The sequence below is a fragment of the Mustela lutreola genome, chromosome 3 (assembly GCF_030435805.1).
Source record: "Mustela lutreola isolate mMusLut2 chromosome 3, mMusLut2.pri, whole genome shotgun sequence".
NCBI classification, from domain to species: domain Eukaryota; kingdom Metazoa; phylum Chordata; class Mammalia; order Carnivora; family Mustelidae; genus Mustela; species Mustela lutreola.
The window spans coordinates 198183555-198200158 of record NC_081292.1 but is presented as its reverse complement, the minus strand read 5'-3'; the positions used below and the strand labels follow the sequence as shown (position 1 = coordinate 198200158).

The window sequence follows — 16604 nt, the reverse complement described above, 5'->3', positions numbered from 1 at the left end:
CAGTATAATGCGCTCACCTGTCATCTATCTTCAGCAATGAGCAACGGTGGCTCACCTCACTCCTCTGTGCCCAGCCCACTCCTTTAATGCTAGATTGGTTTCAAAAACATTTTAAAACAAATTTAAAGCAAATCCATAATTTAAATTATACTTAAGGCAAATCTACAAAACAAGTCTAAGATTTGTTTCTTTATCATAACTGTATAAATTTCTATCCTACAACCATCTGCATTGTATTTTTAGCCAGTTGTGTACTGAGGAACATTTGGTTGTTTCCTTTTTTTTTTTTTCCTGTTGTAAACAATTCCTTGGTGTATATTCTTTTGCTTTTAAAAAGTGAAGGCCTCTCCTTCTGAACACTGATGGGGATAAATACTCAAAATATTTAGCAACTAGTAAGACACGGCTGTTGAACCACCAGAATAGACGTGGGCCATAGCTGGATTGGGGCCCTGCAGGACCCCACTCCCAGCTTTGTGCCAGTTTGTGCCGGGCATTACATCCTTAGTTGCTTAATCATAGCAGTCTGGGGGTCCCAGGGGAGGAGCTGGGGCAACCAAGGTAGCAGGGAGGTCATTTGAGGGCTTTGGACAATGTATACAGTTGATCCTTGAACGATACCAGCTTGAACTACACAGTTCCACTCATATACTGATTTTCTCATAAAGTATATTGGAAAATTTTTTGGAAATTTGCAACAATATGGGAAAACTTACAGAGGAACCATGTAGCCCAGGAATACTGAAAAAATTAAGAACATTAGATATTAACACAAGACTATACTATATAATACATATAATATAAAAATATGCATTCTCTCTTTCTAAAATTAATAAATAAGTCTCAAAAAAAAAAAATAGGAGCACCTGGGTGGCACAGTCGGTTAGGTGTCTGACTCTTGGTTTCAGCTCAGGTCATGATCTCAAGGTTGTGATCTCAGGGTGGTGAGATCATGGTCTATGTCCAGCACTGCATTCAGCATCGAGTCTGCTTTAAGATTCTCTCTTCCTCTCCCTCTGCCCTCCCTCCCAACCCCCTACACACACACACTCTCTCTCTCTCAAATAAATAAATAAATATCTTAAAAATAATATGTGTTAATTGACTGTATGTTATGGGTAAGTCTTCTGATCAGCAGTAGGCCAGTAGGTCAACAGTAGTAGTTATATTTTTGAGGAATCAAAAGTTAAATAGGATTTTTGACTGCACGGGGATCAATGCCCCAACCCCTGCCATTGTTCAAGGTTATTATTCCAGGGTCAACTGTATATACAACCTGTATGGCAATATTTCAATATTTCAATGACTATATACCAGCTAAACAGCAGCCCTTTACTTCCAGTATTCTCCCACGAGGGAACCACCATTAACGGGCTTTTACTGAGGGTATGTTTCCAGATATGTTCTACGAATATATATGTTCATATACGTACATATATACATGTGTATGTATATATATATGTGTGTGTGTATATATATAATTCTTAAAATTTTTTTACATAAATGAGAGTACATTTATACACTATGCCATGTCTTGCTCTTTTTACATAACAGGATATCTGGTAAATTATTTCCACATCAGCATAGATAAATCTGCTGCATTCAGTGGCTTGAGGTTACGTTGTATGGCTTTAAGAAAATAGAGGTGTACGTGTGTGTGTGTGTGTGTGTGTGTCTTTGCACACACACCCATTTGTGATTTAAGATTCTTTCTCCCTACTCTTTTCCTTTCCTCTGTTTCTCCCCGATGATTTTACCTGAGGCTCAGTGGACTGAATGTGTCAGGTGGCGACACTGTAGTTACCAGTGAGCCAGCCGAGCCTTCAGAAAGGTCACAGGTTCGTACTAATAACCACACGAAAAAGTTACATAAAACATCTTTTCCAAAGAGCTTACCTTGCACTGCTCAAAGATTTGTTTCTCTCATGTGGTTCTTCTCCACATCAAGAGTCTTAAAAGACATCATAATTTTATAGAGAAAATGTTTTTCATTTTCTCATCAACATAAGATCAGTATTTCTTTTAGATCAAATCCAGAGATTCCAGAACTTGAGATGTTAGTGGTCATTCCAAATGACCGAAATGACAAAGCAGAAAATCCACGGTATGTGTGGGGCGGAGAGAAAGACTTCCAGTGAATCCTGTCAAAGGCTTTTACAAAGGCTGAACAGACATGAGGACAAATGTCCTGTCTAAGGATGGTCCAGTTTGAGTCTTTCAATATTGCAACGAAAGTCAAACTGGAGGAAAAAGCCAAACTTCCATTCAGACTCTCTTGACTCGGGCCTTGATTTGTGAGGTTTGTCCCTGGGAGGTGGCAGGCAAAGGTTTGTTTCTTTCATTGCTATGGAAACAGAATGGCAGCACCTCATTGGCTCAGGCCCTCACTCTCCAACAGAGAAGTCTGGAGAAGCAGCTGGTTCATAAATTCTCCAAGACATAAGACAAAATATGCTTTCGATATACTTTAGAGGAAATAGAATTAAACAGCCCGACTTGTGGTTGTAGATGCCAGGTGGGATCTTTGGAGGATTTTAAGTTCTTTTGTCACTTGCTTACAGAAACCTAAAACTCTGAAGTAGGCCATTTCCTCTTTGAACTTCAGGCCTTGAAATTTGTAAAAGTGCAAATCCTCTAGGGCAGGAGTCTTTCTCAGTCACGAAGGAGTTTGACCCTTAAAGGAGTTTTCCCTTAAAGGAAAACTTAAAAGTTTTAAAGTTTAAAGTTTTTTTTTTAAAGTTTTCCTTTAAGTTTTGCTTTTTTCTCATTATAGAAAAAAAAAAATGCTTGTGAAAACCAGAGGCTTTCATTTTTATTCCATTGCAACTCACTATAGGAAACATATTTTACATTTTATAATAAAAAGTTGCATGAAATAATACCTTTATTACATACTACTCTCATCTATTTTTTTCTTCTATTTAAAATGAAAGCTCATTATAAATCCACTTGTTGATTCTATGATGTGCTGATGGATCACAAGCCACAGTTTACAAAACAATGCTGTAAATTCAGCCATTCATTTGACTTCACATTTATTATCTACTGTGTACCAGGCACAGGTGGGGGGATATGCATCAGTTCTCGTGCTCCAAAGAGCTTAGAGACTCTCAAAGAGCTTAGAGATTCAGTAAAAGCACAATGAAGCTTACATTATGAGCCTTACCAGATGCTGGGGGGATGGACAACAGGGACTTCTTATGATTCAGAGAGAAAGGATTTGACTAGTTTTGAATAGTAGAGAGATCACATTGACTGCAGTGTAGAGAAGCAACCAGAGAGGCCAAGTCAGGAGGCAGGGAAACCTGTTAGGAGTCTATGGTCAAAAGAGACACAGCAGTGGCCTTGGCTGACGGAGCAGCAGTAGGGATGGAGAGGACAGGACATAATAAGATTTGGCGATGGATCAGATGTCACAATGAGGGAAAAGGAAGAAGTAATGTCAATTCATGGGTTTCTAGCTCAAGCAATTGAGTAGATGGCGGTGCCATTTTATTGAGATGATAAGGTCTGGAGGATAGACAGGCTCAAAGGAGCAGATTAACTTCAAGCTTGGACATGTTGAGTTTGAGGTTCCAGAGAGAGACCCAAGTGGTGATATCTATTACGGAGTTTGTTCCATGATTTGGGGTTCAAAGGAAGAGTCTGGGCCAGAAACGCCTTAGGAGTCTTCAGGATAGATAATATTTCAAGGCCAAGGAATGGATGAGCTCACACAGGGAAAAGTGTAAGAAGACAATATGGTCTAGAACAGTGCCCTGAGGAATGCCACCAATATTTATGGCAGTATTCCTTAAAGGGTGGACCATGTCATAGCTCAAATATGTACAACCATCACTTGAATGAAAATGGCTTGGATAAAAAAAAGTTCATTAGTTTTATGAAATATGGAGTCTGGAAGTAGGGGTACCAGATTTATGCAGACTCAGGAATGCCATTGGAAAATTGAGTTTTTTCCATCTTTCTCTTGTGCCCATCTCAGGGCATCAGCTGAGGGGAGCCTCATAGTTACACTCTGGCTGCCCCAACTCCCAAGCACCATGGGCGGACTAGATGAAGACCAACTTCAAAAACTAAAAGGGAGGGGCGCCTGGGTGGCTCAGTGGGTTAAGCCACTGCCTTCGGCTCAGGTCATGATCTCAGGGTCCTGGGATTGAGTCCCGCATCGGGCTCTCTGCTCGGCGGGGAGCCTGCTTTCCCCTCTCTCTCTCTACCTGCCTCTCCATCTACTTGTGATCTCTCTCTGTCAAATAAATAAATAAAATCTTAAAAAAAAAAAAAAAAACTAAAAGGGAGGCAAAATTCACAAAGAGAACAGTGAATAGATCTGATTAATTTGGTTAAATCCATCTCTGTCCAGATTTCGAGTCTGTTTGTGTGAAGTTTTGTATTTAAATCCTTTCTCATTTCTAAAAAGGAGGATTTGGGTCTTGTGGGGGGAGTGGCTAACAGCAAAGCTACAAAGGAAGCAGGCACAGAGGAGGTCACTTGACTTGGCAAAGGCTTAGCACTAATTACCACTACTTTAGGATTTTTGTTTCCTCCTTTCCTCTATTTAGACGTGAGTACAACTTTGTCAGATCCGAAACAGCAAGGGGGAAAGAAAGAAAGGGTTTTAGGGGTTAAGTGTCAACTGCTCTTCTCTTCGAATTTAGGGAAACATTGGCATTGTGCAAAAGGCTTATTCCAAAGACCCAGGAAGGGGACTGATGCTACTAACATGATGACTCTCCCCAAAGCAATGTGCCTAAGTATTTGGAATGGAGCTGGAGGCCAGAATACCATCAGTACAGGGGAGTAGAGGCTGAATAAATAAATGAGAGAAACTGGGGCTTAACAATCCAATTCTATCATCAAAATTAGCTTGCACATTGCATCGAGAAATGGGTACCACCTTGTGGAATGTTGTCGCCCCCAGCAAGTGACAAGTGTGATCAGCCAGTTTGAGTATTTAGAAACTCTCCATTTGTGTAAACCTTCCGTGTCTTTCTGAGTTACTCCCAGTATGGAAAAGACAATGTACTTTCAGGGAGCTTATCGTTATCTCCAAGTTGCTCGGTTTCCTTTGATTGCTTCGTGTCTTTGAAGATCTCCCTTTAGGGTGCTCTGCCAAGTCCCACTGGCTGATTCAGCTGTTCCCGGATGGCCCTTAACCAGGGAGCCACAGGGGTCCTACATGTGCCTGCAGTGTCACCCTCACACCTAGAGAGAGGGGCTGCTGCCCTGAGCCCCGGGCTTTAAAGGATTCTGCCTATCAGCAGGATACACAAAAACTGAAGTTTATTAACAAACATATGGGCACTTGATCTGGAGCTCAGCATTGTAACAGCAGGACCCATAACCCTACATATCTTTTGTTCTCAGCAGTAGCGTCATTTAGGATCCCTGGGAATGCTTCTCCACACTTCTCACCCTTTATCTTCAAAACAAAAGTTGTCTGTGTCAAAATGTTAGGAAGGTATTTGTCTTTCTCTGCCTGCCTTGTTTCGCTTAGCACAGTACCCTCTAGGTGTATTCATGTTGTCAGATGGCAAGATTTCATTCTTTTTTTAAATCACTGAGTGCATTTTCATCGCACATACACCATGTCTTCTTTTTCCTTTCATCTGTGGAGGGACACTTGGGCCGCTTCCGCATCTTGGCTATTGTAAATAACACTGCAGGAAACACAGGGGCACGTCTATCTTTTCAAATCAGTGTTTCCATTTTCTTTGGGTAAATACCCAGTAGTAGAATTCCTGCAATATGGCATTTCTATTTTCAATTGGTTGAGGAAGCTCTATATTGTTTTCCACGGCTACGTTCCCACACACAAGACATGAGGGTTCCTTTTACTCCCCATCCTAGCCAACGCTTATTTCTTGTCTTTTTGATAACAGTCGTTCTGGCAAGTCTAAGTGAAATTCTGTCGTAATTTTGATTAGCATTTCCCTAATGATTAGCAATGCTGAGAATCTTTTCAGAGAAAGACAAATACTATGATGTCACTTGTATGTGGAATCCAAAACAATGAAACTTACAAAAACAGAGACTCATAAATATAGAGAACAAGCTGGTGATTGCCAGAGGGGTGGAGATGGGGGATGGGCAAAATCGAGGAGGGGGATCAAGAGGTACACACTTCCAGTACTAAAAGAATCAAGTCACGGGGATATAAAGTATAGCATAGGAAATACAGCCAATAATATTGTGATAACACTGTATGGGGACAGATGGTGAGCACCGCATAATGTGGAATTGTCAAATCTCTATGTTGTAGACCTGAAACTAACATAACATTGTGTGTTAATTATAGTTCAAGAATACCATTTTTTTCTTGGGGCACCTGGGGGGCTCAGTAGGTGAAGCGTCTGCCTTCTGCTCAGGTCATGATCCCAGGGTCCTGGGTTCAAGACCTGCAACAGGCTCCTTGCTCCGTGGGGGGTTGCTTCTTCCTCTGCTTGCTCGGCCTGCCACTCCCCCTGCTTGTGATCTCTCTCTGTCAAATAAATAAATAAAATCTATTAAAAATTTTTTTTAAAAAAAGAATATAATTTTTTTCCTTAAATTCTAGGAAGTTTTCTGGGTTGTGCTGCTGTCAGAAACAGACACTGCTTTGGAATTCAGGAGGAATGTAGGCAGCAGCAGTGAGGTGAGAGGAAAGGTAATTTGTCAGAAGTTCTCAGTATGGATGCATAGATTCACGCATAATGAAATACTGTTTTCCAGTGGTGCTGAGCATCCATTTTTTGCTTCTTTTAATATTTTTTTATTTCAAGATTTTTTTTTTATTTGAGACTATGTGTGCACGTGCTCGGGTGTAGTAGGGGGAGGAGCAGAGCCAACCCGGTGCTGGGGGTGGGGACTGGATCTCACCACCCTGAGATCATGACCCGAGTGGAAATCTGGAAAACATGAGTCACACGCTTAATCTACTGAGCCACCCAGACGCCCCCTGATGTTGTAATTTGTAATTCCACAGGTACTTACATATTGGAGTGGTACTTGCAAAACTTGCATTTTGTGGCTGAAGAATATTTTGCAATATGAATTCTGATTACCTTAAAATTTATATGTATGCATGTATAGGTCTAGAAGGAACATGAGTGAAGCATGGCGCTAATTCTTCACATTATTGTATGGAACTGTGGGTCTAGAGCGTTCCTTGAAAGATGGTGAAACAGCGTTTTAAGTGGTGGTAGACTACACAAAATTAAAATATTTTGTAAAATTTTCTGGCCCTTTTTTGTAATGTTTAAATGTGAGGTGAAAATCTTGCTTTTAAGTAACTTAGTGATTTTGCTTGAAGGCAAGAAAAATAAATGTTATGGAACACTTTTTCAATTATTTGAGTTTATGTATTTTTCTCTAGTATCTCACATCTTTGGCGTGTGTTCCTCCCACATTTTCTTAAAGAATAAAACTTTTTTCTTAAAGTTTTTCTTTTTTCTTTTTTTAAAGAATAAAACTCTTCATGCCTGCCAGCCAGCAGCTGTGTTTTTTCATCTTTGCCAAACGTGCACAGCAACATTTGTTCGTTTGAAAATTCTATGGATTTTTCAAATTCCATAAAATTTGAAAATTAAATGGACTATTTAGGTCCTTATTTTATAAAAACTAACAAAAAACAAAACTTGGTACTAGCATAAGTCAAACTTAATATAGTAAAAACAGAGACGCAAGTCAGCAGAATGCCCTCAAATATTGCCTTTATCAGGTTTTGGGACTTAAACACATCTACTGCTGCTCATCATTTGTGAAAGAAAACACAATTAAAGATGCTGGGGATATCACTAAATCACTAAATTCTGTATACAAATCAAGACTAATTCACTTGAAAAACAAGTCCAACTTTAACATATGGGGCCTAATTATTTACACAAGTTCAACAAGAATAGTGATTGACCATATAGATCCTTTAAAATTTGCTTTGCTGGAACGTTCCATAAGGAGCACGTAGGCTGAACTTTTAATAGACTCTTGATGCCAGAAGCCGAACAAAATATTTGCCATCAGACATACTTGCAATAGGTGAATCACGAGAGACAATGGACTCTGAAAAACAATCTGAGGGGTCTGAAGTGGCCGGGGGGTGGGAGGTTAGGGTACCAGGTGGTGGGTATTATAGAGGGCACGATTGCATGGAGCACTGGGTGTGGTGAAAAAATAATGAATACTGTTTTTCTGAAAATAAATAAATTGAAAAAATTAAAAAAAAATACCTATAGATTTGGCCAAATTCCTTTTGAGTTTCCCCCCAAAATCCTGAGGTTCCAGCACCTCCCAGCAAATGATATTCTTTACTCACCCGGTAAGGCTGCTGGGAACTCTGTATACAAGGCTGCTGGGAACTCTGAACTCTATGCATGTCTCTCTCAAATATGACATTCCAGTCAAAATCTTGGTACTATAACCAAAGTTTCCAATGATGTCTTGTTACAAGAAGAATGGATTATGCAAATTAAAGAATTTATGCAAATTCTAATTGCCACTGAACAAAGAATACTCACTGAGAGTTTCTGAATTTCAGAGGGTTCAGGTACCCATTTGCTTCAATCTTAATTCATTCTGACCACACGTAAGATTCTTTTCTAGAGCTTTCCCTTTACAGACTTACGACTTTCTTTTGTATTCAGATTTTATCCTAAGTCTTTTCTCTCATAGAAGTAGTCTCATTTTGGGACAAAATTACCTTCTTTTTCCCTCAACAAAAATGTATTCTCATTCCCTACACCTTCTTACATATCTCTTACTTTCCTAGTTGCTTTCCTTATCATTTCCATAATGATATGTAATATAATTACATATAGCAAAATTCTAACTCTTAGAACCTTAGTCTCCAGTGAAAACTAAGTAGTAGCAAATTGTGAACTATTATACCAAAATTCTTTAGATTGGCAAATTTATGAATACATTTCATAATTTTTAGGCACATGCAGTTTTCAAAGTACAATCTTTCTTTCTTTCTTTCTTTTTTTTTTTTAAGATTTTATTTATTTATTTGACAGACAGAGATCACAAGCAGGCAGAGAGAGAGGGGGAAGCAGGCTCCCTGGCAAGCAGAGAGCCCAATGCAGGGCTCGATCCCAGGACGCTGGGACCATGACCTGAGCTGAAGGCAGATGCTTTAACCCACTGAGCCACCCAGGCGCCCCCAAAGTACAATCTTTCAACAAAGGCACATAGCATGTTTTTCAACAGACCCAAGTATTCTTAGTTTCTCTGCAGTAAAAAGTCAAAAGCAAACAGACCTATGTCATTAACCAACGCTTTAGGAGTCTATCTTATTTGGAAATGACTTAGATATCTGATGAATTCAATCCAACTTATCATTTAACTTAGCAAAAACCTCAAAGTTTTAGGTTTGACAGCTATCTGCAGGGTCAGATGGCCATAAAACCTAGCAAGACACATTCTACAATTTTTGCAGAGGTCAGGATTTGGAGACAATGCCACGAAAGCTTGCACATATGGGACTTTCGACCCTTTGGAAGAATTCCGATAAAAGAGGTCAAGGTAGGAAGATAATATTATAAGAAAGGGTTCCATTGAGAGAACTTACCTCTTGACCTGGGAGTTTGTACTGAGGCCAGGAAACATTACATAAAAAAGATGAGACTTTTTTTTCGGGCCTATTTCTATTTTCTATAGAAATGGAACTAAGGTGAGTCCAAGGAATGACCCAAGGGTGAGTCCAAAGGAATAGAGGGAATGTCCCATAGAGGAAAGACCAGCTGCTGATTCCCAAAGGGGCATCCCACCAAAGGGAATGGAGCTCTGACTTGTTGCAATTTCGGTCAGTGTGTCCCACGGACCTGAAAAAGGGCTGGACCTTACATGGGGTGACTGTCTCTACTGGGGCATCCTACCAAGGAGAGGGCTGCCGCAAATGGCCATAGTAATCCCTGCTGGGGCTTCCTCTGCAGCAGGAAAAGCTGGACACTGGGTGGCTAGACCAGATTGGAAATAGGAGCAGAAAGGATGCACCTCTTGGATGCACAGGAATGCGGTTTGCCTACAGATCAAGATGGCTGCTGGATCCATGCGAACAAAGGAAAGGGTGGGGGGAGTTCCAAAAGAAGCACAATGCGAAGGGAGACCTCAGAGACGGAGGGGGAGATGAAGGGGAAGGGGTCCTTTGCTCTTACAGGCACCAGCAGTCCAACCTGCTCACCTTTACACCTGTAGACCACACCAGGGAGTCGCCCTTGCCCGAGATCTTCAGATCTCCCGTACTAGGGTTAGGGTTAGGGCGCCAAAAGGCTGAGAAGAGAAAGGGGAGGGGGGGAAGGGTCCCTCTGAAGGGCAAGAGGAAACAAATCACTCACCCTTTTCAGGCTGTCCGGTGGGTTCCTCCTGGAGTTTTGGACCCTCAGTTTCCCCAGGGGTACTAGAGTCAGTCCACTGAGGGAAAGTCCCAAGATATTTCCGGAGAATCTGGGAAGAGTCCAGACCAGCAGAGGTTCCCATATGGGACACCAAATGTGGGACGCTCCAGTTGGGGAGGGGCCAGCGGAGTGGGTGATAAAAGAACTCACCCAAGGCAGCACAAAAGAGACCGAAGTTTACTGAACACGCCACAGGCGAGCGGCAGGCAGGACAGCAAAGGGGAGACCGGTCTGCTGAGCAGTTTCCGGAGAGCCCAGAGCATCAGCACTACATGGTGGAGTGTAGGGAAAAAGTTGCTGCATATTTTCTGTCTTTTCCAATTAGAGATCTGCAATGACCTTTTGCTGCTGTCATTTTGCTAAGGACACAATGTGGCAGATACACTCCATGCCCTCTGTAGTAAGATCTGTTCACTACTCATGACTACCAGGGGTTTGTTGTGTATTGGTTTGGCAAAGAGAGGTTGTTTCCTCTAGCAAAGCCAACGTAATGGAAAGACTCCGTGCAGGATAATCTGTGAAAAGAACTAGGACGGGAACACAGAAAGACAAGTAAAAACTTAAGAAGATACTCATGTTTATTATCTGATTTACATTTGACAAAGCAAAGGTAGGTGCACAAAGAGCTGTTTGACAAGTCAAGCCCTAGACAGCCAACAAGAGTGTTTCCCTGGCTGCCCCTGAGGGCTCTGAAACACCGGCTCTCTCGGCAGCTACGCTCTGCCCGTAACCCCCAGGTTGTAGACACGGGTGTTGCGCTTGGAGTACAGGCCTGTGGGCCTCTGACATCAAAGGAGTCACTACTACACACTTGCGAGCTCCCCTTCCAGAGGCTGAAAGTCCGTGTAAGCAACCAGCAAGTACTAATTATGCACTAGAGTGGCCAGAAAAGAAGAACAGACTTTGAATACTGTATAAAATATACCTTTTCTAGAGAGTAAGCTCTTGTTGTTATGCTGTCTTTTGATTTCCTCCCTTTGCCCAAGTCTGTTCATTCCTGTCAAATCAAGGACATAAAGTATAAAATGTCTTAAAAAATTACTTTAACGAGGGTCATGAAGTTCTCCCTAAGATCCATGCCTAAGGCTATATACATAAGATTTGGGATCATCATTAATTCAGGAAAACTTTTCATTCTGACCTCACAAAGGTATCCCTCCTGTAGAAAGCAGGATACTCAGGAATCCCTGAGGTATAATCACTGAGAACCTTCCTGAAGGAGAAAAAAAAAGATCAGAGTTTCCTATACTGGCATAAAAGTACATACGCAGTTGATACTGAAACACTAAAATATGACAGGACTAAAGTTTAACAGATAAGCTGAGGAGAAACTTCCTATGGGGCTCCAGGTCGTCTACTACACTTTGCACAGCTTTGTTATAACAGAGAGATTCTCAGGCCATACCAAAAATGATTTTAGGTGGAAGCTTTAAAAACAGCAAACCCCAAATTCAAAGATTCATTTCTAGAGACAAGCATGCACCAGTATACAATCATTATGTTTCTGACAGAATAGGAACATCAGTCCAATTTTTGAAAACTTAAGTCTGGGTCTCTTCAATTAGATGTGCTTATTTGGCTGTGAATATGCCCTCAGCCTGCCTCCAGATCACTTTAGCATCAGTTATTAAAAAAAAAAAAAAAAAAAAAAAAGTGTAGTAATTATATAGAATACTCCAAAATCTACCTTAGTTTACAGCTATTTACGTTAAGATACACAAATCTGATAATTTAATACTTTGTACTACTCTCTGGCCCTATATTTTTCTACTTCCTGATGTTTCTTGGAAACTGGCAACAGGAAGATTACTTTCTTAGAGAATAAATAAAAAGCTTTAAGAATTGGCTAAAGCAAGCATCCCAGAGTCACTTTAGGAAGTAGAGACTCAAATACAATTTAAAAAAAAAATGAATTGGAATATTCTGGAAATTTAAACATCTTTAAACAAGGAATTCTTCTGGTTAGTGCCTACCATAGTCAGGGACACTTAACATTCACTTATGGACCTGCTGGAATCCTTCTGAACGTGGTATGTGGAAGGTGGGCTGACGTCAGCACGACTGACAGAAGGGGAGAGGACACTTTCACTTTCTGTTTTTAAGAAATTTAGGAAAGTTTTACTTAAGCTTCTACAAAGCATGGTAAACTCACTCATTCTTACTACTGTATGCATGTTGGTTCTTCTACCCCTTTGGGCACACAGCTCTACACGTAGGAGCGGCATCCTTGTGGAGGACCCTCTTAAATATGAGAACAGGTGTATCAATGGGACAAAAGGAGCAAGGCTCTTATCAAGAATTCTCCAGAAAGAGGCGCCTGGGTGGCTCAGTGGGTTAAAGCCTCTGCCTTCGGCTCAGGTCATGATCCCAGGGTCCTGGGATCGAGCCCCACATCGGGCTCTCTGCTCTGTGGAGAGCCTACTTCCTCCTCTCTCTCTGCCTGCCTCTCTGCCTACTTGTGATCTCTCTCTGTCAAATAAATAAATAAAATGTTAAAAAAAAAAATTCTCCAGAAAACTGCCTTCTAGTTAAGTCAGAAGAAATGAGCCAAACATTTGCAAATTAAGCTCCAAAAAGATCAGTTTGCCTCCCACTTTCAAAAACAAAATAATTAGCCCACTCCCTCATTTCTTCTCCATCATGCCTTTCATATAATGGTATTTTTTTCTGAACTGTACTGTGCAGAGAAAGCCATGTCGTCTGATGAACAGACTTTGATTGGCAATGCTGTGAAACAGATCTGTTTCTTCCCAGTTCACGACCTTGTGTCACAATGCTGAATGAGGAAACCTAGAGTTTCACTTTGCCACTTCACAGAATTTGTTTAAAAAAAAAAAAAAAAAGAGGAATCCCAGAAAAAAAAGCAAAAGCTTTGACTTTCCCATTAAAAAAGTTCATTCTCTAATTCTACAGAGGTCAAGAAAAAGGCTGATGTGCTTCAATTTTACATTAAAAAAACCACAATCTGAAAGCAAGCACCTGGGTTTTACTTTAGCTTATAATAATTTAATATGCCTGAGAATTTTTGTGCAAATACACATCATCTTCAATGAAAAAATATGCATAGCACTTTGGAAAAAGTTTAGTTGCAACTAACTCTCCCTACAAAAAAACGTACAGACATAAATACACAACATTCCCTAAATCCTATTGATTGCACTTCGGGTTTAACCCCTTCCAGCCTCCAAGGACATAAAGACATGTAATTGTGTTCACACGCCTTGGCCACTGTCTTTATCTAAAAGAAATATTCTGAAAACAAGTATCCTTGGTTCCAAATTAACCATATTTTCCTTCTTAAAGTAAATCCTTCCTACCCCCAATTCATGTTGTTTTTTTGGAGGTGTTGTATAAAAATACACATTTAAAAATGATCTTTTATTATCACAAATACAAAAGGAATTTGGGTTGTATTTGGGCTCCCAGTGGCTCAGAGGCTTGAAAACAGAAAGCAAAAGGGAGTTTCCACTACTCTGGTTTTATGAAAAAGATAAAATTCCTTGTTTGCTACTGCTGTGTACATACCATTTGATGGATATGTAATTCAAGCAGAACTTAACAGGGTAAAACATAAGAGCCATCTCATTTGTCTCAGTAACAGATGGGGCTTAGCTCAGCAACCCTGCAGTTCAGCTTTTTATAGGCAGTGGTCGAAGCTGCTCCCTTTTTCTTCCCAACTCCTAACCGGGGTTCTTGCTGCTTTTGCTTACTAGAAGTAAATGTGCTAGCAAGTTCAGTGTAACTGGTATATTTTGATATTACTGAATTTATTGTCCAGTCACTTTTTATTCTCAAGATAGGAACACCCAACTGAAGAAGTATACTAAACCCTTCCTCTGTATCTGCCTCCAAACGTTCATGACCCATTCATTTATGCTTTCAGTTAATTAGACCTCATTCATTAGGGCCTCATCCCAATTCTGTTTCCATTCTTCCACTTTCCCCTTTCCACATTCACAACCCGTCTGCAACATTCCTTGTCTCTCCGTCAGACCAGACTACAGGTATCAGTGCAAATCCATCCTTCATGTGTTAATTTGTCTAAGAGGTCAGTTAACTGCTGAACCTCAGTCTTCCTTCAGGATATCCATTTTCGGGGAGGTTGTGCAAACTGGGGTGCCCAAGCTACCCATCATGACTGGAAGACTCTGATTCCTCCTCAGTCCACTCAATAAATTGCTCCCTGAATTTAAATAAACAGCAGAATCCGGTCTTCGAAGACCAATCTCTGCCTCTTGGCTTCTCCCATTTTCCTGTGCATCAGGGGTCTTGATCACTCTGGCAATCCCCAGTCTCTTGAGCCTGTCCACTAAGTTCATCTTCAACTGGCCAACATCAGGGGGGTTCCGGGTAGGTCTCAAACCATACATCTCCTGGAGGACTGTTTCAGCTGGTCGGGAGGCCAAAAAATTTTCGGAGAGATGCACTCGAGGCTCAAAGGGCAAAGGAGAAGGGCAAGGTGAGTGAGATGGTGAATTTGGTGGCGTCGAAGGAATAGCCAGGGCTTTAGGGATAGGCTGGAGGAGGGGGCTCTCTGAAACTGGGCTGTGATACACTTTAGCAGAAATGCCTCGCTCTTGTAGAAGTTTGGCCAAGCTCGTGGTGCTACTGAAGGTTATAGTGGAATCTCGTCGGTTGGTAACAGATTCACCAATGCTGAGTCTATAGGACATAGCAGGAGAATTCACCGCTGTGTTTGATGAACTGCTCCCACTACTTCCACAGGATAATGAAGGGAACCCAGAGCTTTGGGGGAAAAAAAAAGAAAGAAAGCAGGAGATAGTGTTTAAAAATAAAAAGTCATTTCCAAGTCAGCATTTAAAGTAACTACATTAGTTATCTGTAGTAAATATAGAGCAACAGGCAATCCATCAGTAAGTGTCCTCTGTGGAGAGATCTGAATGAGAATTCTGATGTGTTACTTCAGTGATTTGATTGGTTAATTTTCTGTAATTTGTAACTAAGTCACTAAACTCATTGAAACATACTTCTTTTCATAGGCTATAGAAAGTTTACTCTAAGAAAACTTCTTAAATTATAACTTAAAATATATGTCTTTGGGAATATGAATAAATTTTATGATAGAAATCAAAGAAATGAAAATAATACAGAAAATAGCTGGAAATTTTTATTTTTATATATTCATTCCAAAAAGTGAAATATATCAGAGACAATAATCCAAGAGTAAATAATTGTCCAACTTTTTTTTTTTTTTTTTTAGAAAATATCATCTTTATATTAAACCTAAGATGCTCTTGTAAGGAGAAATTTTTTTAATCTTTCAATTTTATATTATTAAGAACTCATAAAAGTTGAAATTGTTAAAACTTCCATTTTCAAGAATGTTAATTGCAAACAGTTGTAGTATAAGAATATCCATGAAACAAATTTTTCTTAACTTGACAAATGTTTCTTGACTTCGAACATGTGTTTGTAGGAAAATAAAAATAATTAAAAGCTTTGACAACCATTAGAAACTTCCTTATTCTGTTTTGTTAGAAAGAAAAAAAAACCTAAGAAACCACGCACTCAAGGAAATGGTGACAGAGCAGAGAAGGAACTTCTTTCGCCAATTTCCCTCCCTTGAGCAAATGTTACCAGTATTTAATAGATAAACTTTCATTTTAACACAGAATACTCAGTATATCAAGATAACAAATTTTTTAATGATTATTAACAAAGTTATTATGAAAACATTAATAAATAAACTTTTTAAAAAAAAAAGATTTTATTTATTTATTTGACAGACAGAGATCACAAGTAGGCAGAGAGGCAGGTAGAGAGAGAGGAGGAAGCAGGCTCCCTGCTGAGCAGAGAGCCTGATGTGGCGCTTGATCCCTGGACCCTGGGATCATGACCTGAGCTGAAGGCAGAGGCCCTAACCCACTGAGCCACCAGGCACCCCAATAAATAAACTTTCTGAATTTGTATGAAAGAAACAAAGAACAAACAAGTTTGACTCTGTGGTTAAAGAAATCCAAGTAAGAACGTCCAATGTGATGCAGCCTACAGCTCTACTCCCAGGTTTCCACCCCCATTTCCTACTTAACTGTGGAACAGACTGTCTTTTCCCAAAATGTACACTTCGTATGGTATCAACCTGTATTGAGTCCTCCCAAGAACCAAGTTTACAGAACTTGCAATCTTGTTGAAATAAGAACAATGTAGAAAAACTAAAGATATGCCTGTTCATTACAGACTTTATTGAGATCTTTACTGGATGAAACCCAAATGCTT

General features: G+C 40.2%; 2 protein-coding genes across 12 annotated transcripts in view; both read right to left on the bottom strand.

Moving 5' to 3' along the window:
• The window catches only part of FLACC1 (flagellum associated containing coiled-coil domains 1), a 32117-nt gene extending 29789 nt beyond the window's left edge, over positions 1-2328 (bottom strand). For 5 of the 6 annotated variants that reach the window (XM_059168423.1, XM_059168429.1, XM_059168426.1 and 2 more), the window contains exons 1-2: positions 1897-2328; positions 18-89 (exon numbers count right to left, since the gene is read on the bottom strand). The gene's annotated coding sequence lies outside the window, so the exon portion shown is untranslated. The remainder of the gene's footprint in view (positions 1-17; positions 90-1896) is intronic. The other variant, XM_059168428.1, reaches the window with a different exon arrangement.
• An 8599-nt stretch (positions 2329-10927) lies between these two features.
• Positions 10928-16604, bottom strand: part of TRAK2 (trafficking kinesin protein 2) — a 69194-nt gene continuing 63517 nt past the window's right edge. For 4 of the 6 annotated variants that reach the window (XM_059168409.1, XM_059168412.1, XM_059168410.1 and 1 more), the window contains one exon: positions 10928-15113. In XM_059168409.1, coding sequence (XP_059024392.1) covers positions 14435-15113 — 679 coding nt within the window. In that variant the 3' untranslated portion in view covers positions 10928-14434. The remainder of the gene's footprint in view (positions 15114-16604) is intronic. The other 2 variants (XM_059168414.1, XM_059168413.1) reach the window with 2 other exon arrangements.